The sequence below is a fragment of the Myxocyprinus asiaticus genome, chromosome 19, assembly GCF_019703515.2.
Source record: "Myxocyprinus asiaticus isolate MX2 ecotype Aquarium Trade chromosome 19, UBuf_Myxa_2, whole genome shotgun sequence".
Taxonomy (NCBI): Eukaryota; Metazoa; Chordata; class Actinopteri; order Cypriniformes; family Catostomidae; genus Myxocyprinus; species Myxocyprinus asiaticus.
In genome coordinates, this window is record NC_059362.1 from 15,641,644 (window position 1) to 15,648,336 (window position 6,693).

The 6,693-nt window shown below is 38.6% G+C and overlaps 1 protein-coding gene across 2 annotated transcripts in view; it reads right to left on the bottom strand.

Moving 5' to 3' along the window:
* LOC127410417 (vesicle-associated membrane protein 4-like) overlaps positions 1-5,911 on the bottom strand; it is a 33,662-nt gene extending 27,751 nt beyond the window's left edge. Inside the window, exons 1-3 of one of the 2 annotated variants that reach the window (XM_051645674.1) lie at positions 5,626-5,911; positions 2,495-2,632; positions 1,353-1,454 (exon numbers count right to left, since the gene is read on the bottom strand). In XM_051645674.1, coding sequence (XP_051501634.1) covers positions 1,353-1,454; positions 2,495-2,497 — 105 coding nt within the window. In that variant the 5' untranslated portion in view covers positions 2,498-2,632; positions 5,626-5,911. The remainder of the gene's footprint in view (positions 1-1,352; positions 1,455-2,494; positions 2,633-5,625) is intronic. The other variant, XM_051645675.1, reaches the window with a different exon arrangement.
* Positions 5,912-6,693: the final 782 nt, after the last annotated feature.

The window sequence follows — 6,693 nt, forward strand, 5'->3', positions numbered from 1 at the left end:
TTGTGTTTTTACCATTTGTGAACTGCGTTAAACTCCATCTCGTTTGTATGGGCCTGGGTAGCTCAGTGGTAAAGACGCTGGCTACCACCCCTGGAGTTCGCTAGTTCGAATCCCAGGGTGTGCTGAATGACTCCAGCCAGGTCTCCTAAGCAAACAAATTGGCCCGGTTGCTAGGAAGGGTAGATTCATATGGGGTAACCTCCTTGTGGTCACTATAATGTGTCTCGTTCTCAGTGGGGCGCGTGGTGAGTTGAGCGTGGATGCCGCGGTGGATGGTGTGAAGCCTCCATACGCGCTATGTCTCCGTGACAACGCGCTCCACAAGCCACGTGATAAGATGCGTGGGTTGACGGTCTCAGACGCGGAGGCAATTGGGATTCATTCTCCGCCACCCGGATTGAGGCGAATCACTAAGTGACCATGAGGACTTAAAAGCGCTTAGGAATTGGGCATTCCAAATTGGGTAAAAAAAAAAAAAAAGAAAAAAGAAAAACTCCATCTCGTTTACCATGCTTTGTGGGTGTGACTTTTTTGCCGTGTCATCACCACTCATATCTATACAATCAATGTGTTTATGATTAAATTACTACTAGAGCACAAAATTGTTTACAAGAGCACAAAGTTCTTCTTAGATCTAGCCTCTTAATTTTGCACTCAACCAGATAGATGCATTTAACTTTAAAAATTTACAACATTTTCTTCCAGGGGAGCATGCCCCAGGACCCCCCTAGAGGGCCTGAGGTCCACCCACCACAGTCTCACAAAATCCTGTGGGAAACACTGCTGTTATTATCATTTTTTTACAAATCTTTACAAAACTCTTGCCATAAATTGACAGTTTATAGTGACCATGTCTGTGAAGCAAAAATACAAAAAACAAACAAAAGACCACAAAAAAATAAATAGAAAGAATCATAAAGTAGTCCATATGACCAGTGTGCTTTATTTCACATCATCTGAAGACTAAAATGTGGGTCGTTATTAAATGATAATATTAACATTCCCCCAAAGCTTCCATCTACCCGTGTTTTGGTCCAGAATTAAAAAATGTTTTGTTTCGGGTTTTTTCCCCTCCCTTAATGGAGCTTGACAGCCCCTGTTTACAATGAACTGTCATTGCATAGAAAAGTGCTGTGTAAGATTTCTTTAAAAATTTCTACTTTTGATTTACAGGTTTGGAATGACATGAGGGTGAGTAAATAATGACAGCAATTTCATTTCTGGGTAAACTATGCCTGAAGACTGATTACTGTCAAGACATATTTATCTAATGCAATATTATTCATCTATGTGGTAAGAACTATTAGCGATGAATCTTCCAGAACTCCCATTCTGGAGATGCCGTGACTTACCCTCTCACTGCGAACAGAGCCAGTGACTTCTTCATCATTCAGATGCCGTTTGAATTTGGGAGGCATGCTGGGATCAAGCTGCTCCTCCCTCTCTGACTCCCTCTGTAGGGAAACACAGGAAACACAACACATTTTATATAATTTTTTTCAAAAGATCATTTATTTAAACTTGCATAATGTACACCTGATTGAAGTGAAAGTGTTGGCTAACTATTGACATGCAACATAGGAACTTAATTACTCTAATAATAAATTCATATAAATACGGTCATAGGTGTGCATCCAAACATGGCACATACAATACGATTTTATAGCTGAAACTATCCATTCTATAATCCCTAATTTTAACCACACTGTGACCTGAAAAAAGCACACCTATACTTACAGAATAGCCGAGCACAACACTGTAAGTCCGTTTATTATAGTGAACTTTAAGCCATAAAAGTTGTGCTACTTTAAAGTAAATCCAGCTGTAATCCAGCCTTGAGAGACCACCCAGTTATATATAACTACTTTGATCATGGGCATAAATCTAGCCATATCAATTGTAATGTGCTGCTTACAAACATCAAACAGAGCAGTTAAAGAGGGATTTCCAGGCTTTGTGAAAGCCTCTCTTTTACAAACTTGTAGCCGATGGCTTTGATGTCACAGCAGGCTTTCATCAAACAACGACCAGACTTATTTAATTCAAGTATATGCTAAATAAGTGACTGGTTCTCATATGGACCCCTGATGGCCCTACCAGTTTCTCAAACTCAATATAAGAGAGTGTAGATCTGGGATCAGTCATGTCCTGATGAATCTGATTATAAAAAGATGTCATATAGCAGTGTAGTGTCACTACTTTACTACCCAACACCATTGTCAGTTGTAAGAATATGTAAAGTGTGAATTTATGTAAGACTACGTACAATAATAATAATAGTTTCCATAATAATAATCAACAATGCCATCCATCCAGACTAAATCTATGCTAACTAAATCATATTCTTAAAGGTTTCAGGAAATTAGAGGGTATCAGGCAAAAGTATTTTTTGATAAATGGGGGTTATTCTCTTCTTCTAACAGATAAAACATTATCTGCTTCCTTCTTCCACCCTCTAGACAACATGCTCAACCCAAACTCTTATGTCTGGTACCATTGAGTCCACTGTCGTCTCTTTAAGACTGCTCACTGCTTCTCTTGCTGGAAGAGATGATGGAAAATGGCTTCTCCTTTATCCAGGAGCACAGCAGAGCATTCCAGTAAACAGGAGCAGGGGGAGGGGAAAGAGAGACTGGGGATAGGGAAGGAGAGATGGGAAGGTTGAGAGACAGCAGAGCATGAAAAGTTAAATAAATAACACCAAAGCGACAGAAAGAAAAGGATAAAGTATCTAACATTCATCCATGCATATATTTTAATATTTACTAACATTTAAGTTCAATATTTCAGAGAAAGAAGAATAGGTCTATTAATTAGGTCAATTAATCGAAAGAGATTACAATTACAGCCACCGTGATTAACTAACTGTGAAAAGTGTATTTTTTGCAGCATTGTACGGTCGGTTGGTCAGTAACAGCGATTGGATGGATGGATGGATGGATGGATGAAAATAGTGATTGGGTGGATGGATGGAAATAGTGATCGGATGGATGGATGGATGGAAATAGTGATTGGATGGATGGAGGGATGGATGGAAATAGTGACTGGATGGATGGAAATAGTGATTGGATGGATGGATGGAAATAGTGATTGGATGAGTGATTGGATGGATGGATGGAAATAGTGATTGGATGAGTGACTGGATGGATGGAAATGGTGATTGGATGGATGGATGGAAATAGTGATTGGATGAGTGACTGGATGAAAATGGTGATTGGATGGATGGAAATAGTGATTGGATGGATGGATGGAAATAGTGATTGGATGAGTGATTGGATGGATGGAAATGGTGATTGGATGGATGGATGGAAATAGCGATTGGATGAGTGATTGGATGGATGGAAATGGTGATTGGATGGATGGATGGAAATAGCGATTGGATGAGTGATTGGATGGATGGAAATGGTGATTGGATGGATGGATGGAAATAGTGATTGGATGAGTGATTGGATGGATGTAAATGGTGATTGGATGGATGGATGGAAATAGTGATTGGATGAGTGATTGGATGAAAATGGTGATTGGATGGATGGATGGAAATAGTGATTGGATGGATGGAAGGATGGATGGAAATAGTGATTGGATGGATGGATGGAAATAGTGACTGGATGGATGGATGGAAATAGTGACTGGATGGATGGATGGAAATAGTGATTGGATGAGTGATTGGATGGATGGAGGGATGGACGGAAATAGTGATTGGATGGATGGACGGAAATAGTGATTGCATGGATGGACGGAAATAGTGACTGGATGGATGGATGGATAAAAATAGTGATTGGATGGATGAAAATAGTGATTGGATGGATGGATGGAAATAGTGATTGGATGGATGGATGTATGGAAATAGTGATTGGATGGATGGAAATAGTGATTGGATGGATGTATGAAAATAGTGATTGGATGGATGGATGTATGAAAATAGTGATTGGATGTATGAAAATAGTGATTGGATGGATGGAAATAGTGATTGGATGGATGGATGTATGAAAATAGTGATTGGATGTATGAAAATAGTGATTGGATGGATGGATGGAAATAGTGATTGGATGGATGAAAATAGTGATTGGATGGATGGATGGAAATAGTGATTGGATGGATGGATGGAAATAGTGATTGGATGGGTGGATGGATGAAAATAGTGACTGGATGAAAATCGTGACTGGATGGATGGATGGATGGATGAAAAGTGATTGGATGGATGGATGGATGGATGAAAATAGTGATTGGATGGATGGATGGATGAAAATAGTGATTGGATGGATGGAAATGGTGACTGGATGGATGGATGAAAATAGTGACTGGATGGATGGAAATAGTGATTGGATGGATGGATGAAAACAGTGATTGGATGGATGGATGAAAACAGTGATTGGATGGATGGCACATGTTAACTAGAGAGGACTCCAATGGCTTTACCTCACCTGTCTGATGCATGATTACAATTAAATGTTTTTTGATCAACAACTGACTGTAAAGAACAGAAAAGGAATTAAAAGAGAAAGGTCTGTGAACAAACATTACACAGAACAACTTTCACTCTCAACACACTGTGAAAAGATCTCGCTGCTGAACACTTCACAACTTAACTACACAATTACTGGTAAGTGAAATGTAATAATTTACCAGCTAGTTAGTTACCAAATATATTCACTTTAGTTGCACAGCATGAAATTTGGTTGTAAATGTGAGTGATTTCCTCATTGTAGTGGAGGGTTGCGCATTGAGTGAAAAATGAATATTGGAATTTAATAATCGATATCGAGATCATTCAAATGAAGATCGCGATTAATCGGAAAAAAACATTTTTTACCCACCCACAATCTTAGATCAGTAGGTCCTTAAAATGCAAGCGAATGGTGATGTGACTTTTGAAGCTCCAAAAATCTGAGTCAGCGTAAATGTCATCCATTCGACTCCAGCTGCTACTAATGTCTTCTAAAGCGACATAATCACTTTTGGTGCGAAAAGATTAATATTTAAGTACTTTTTTTTAGCTATAAAGCATCGATTCCGGTCGGCAGCGGCACGTGAGAGACACAAGAACTGACGCACAAGCGAAAAACATGGAAGAGCAGAGACTGCTTAAGTTCATATAAACTGAGTCTATCCACACAGTCACTGAACAGAAGACAATGAAATCACCAGTAATGTCATCATTTACTTACCAATTATCAAAAAGTGACTTAAATCCTATCAACCTGTGCTTTAGTGTCTATATAGCTCTCTATTATGGGTATAAAATCAAACATCTCCTAAACTTACAAGTATTTTATTCAAACATACAAAGGACAACATAATTTAGTGGATTTCTCATAAAATCGGTGATCCTGAACAGAACCTGTTTGACAGAGCTGTTTGCTAGTCAGCACGCGAGCATGTAAACAAACAGACCCTATATGATAATAACAAACCAAGACGAGTTATTAGTCACATATATGGGGAAACGAACAAGCAAGGAATCAAACACAATGTGTTTGTAAGAGAAGGGATTTGTGAAAAGATGAATACACTGATGTGGATGGAAACAGATGACATCACAGCTAACACCTCTGGCTAGCATCAGTAAAACGCACATAAACACACGCACAGGCCTCACAAAGGTCACATCTCTACACAATCTACCTGAATGCTGTTGTTTGTAGCGATGGAATCGATCCGTGTATGAATAAAAGCGGCAGTATGTTTCTAATCCCGCTGAATGTGTCTGTTCCTGATCACACTGACGTGTCCTGACGTCTCTCTCAGCTCTAAAGCGGAAGTCAACACAGCTGGACTGATCCAGTTTCCTGTGGACAAATCATCAGCAGCATCATCACAGTAGCTGCCCAGTCACGCACTGAGTGTGATTACTAATGTGGTGGGACATTCATTCTGATAGCGAGGTAAAGTTGGTTGCAAGTTCGATATTCGCCTGTAGTGTTTAAGGGACCGTCTGAAAACTCCACACACTGAACTAAAACGTCACGGGCGTCTGAGCATTCATTCAATTAACTTGAATGTTCTATCGTGAAAAATGACAAATTGAAAATGAAGTAGAAATAAAAACTAAATTAAAATTCGAAACATAATAACTCTGGTTGTAATGACTAACACAGCTTTCACTTTCTTTAGTCTATGTTGAGGGGGGAAATCAACAAATAATTGAAATCTCAACAGAACGTAATAAGAATTGTGTTGAAGGACAGTTTTGTCTTCATACACCTAAAGCATATGCTTTCACTCTGAAACCAATTTGAAGTCTGTTCAGCAGGATACTAATCATAATATATATATATATATATATATATATATATATATATATATATATATGTATATAAAGGCAACAGAGGGGTATTTGTAACATTTATATTGACTTGTATAGTTACAATTTTAATTAAGATTCATGAACAGATTCATTTGGACTCGGACTCAGTCTTGAGTCCGACTCGGCCCATTTTGGACTCGGACTCGACTAAGGTGGACTCGAACCCAACACTAATTACTGGACTCATATGATATGGCATACTGTAATCATTTCACCTGTAGTAAGTCAGTCTGTTCAATAGCATCTTTCTACAAAAAGTAGACAATTTTTTGTTGTTGTTGCAATTAGTCCACAGTATGTGAAAAACTGCAGATTTCAGGGGTTAAAATATCTTGATATTCCTCATTTCAAGCATGTTTCCAAAAATGTGTGAAATATTTCAAGCA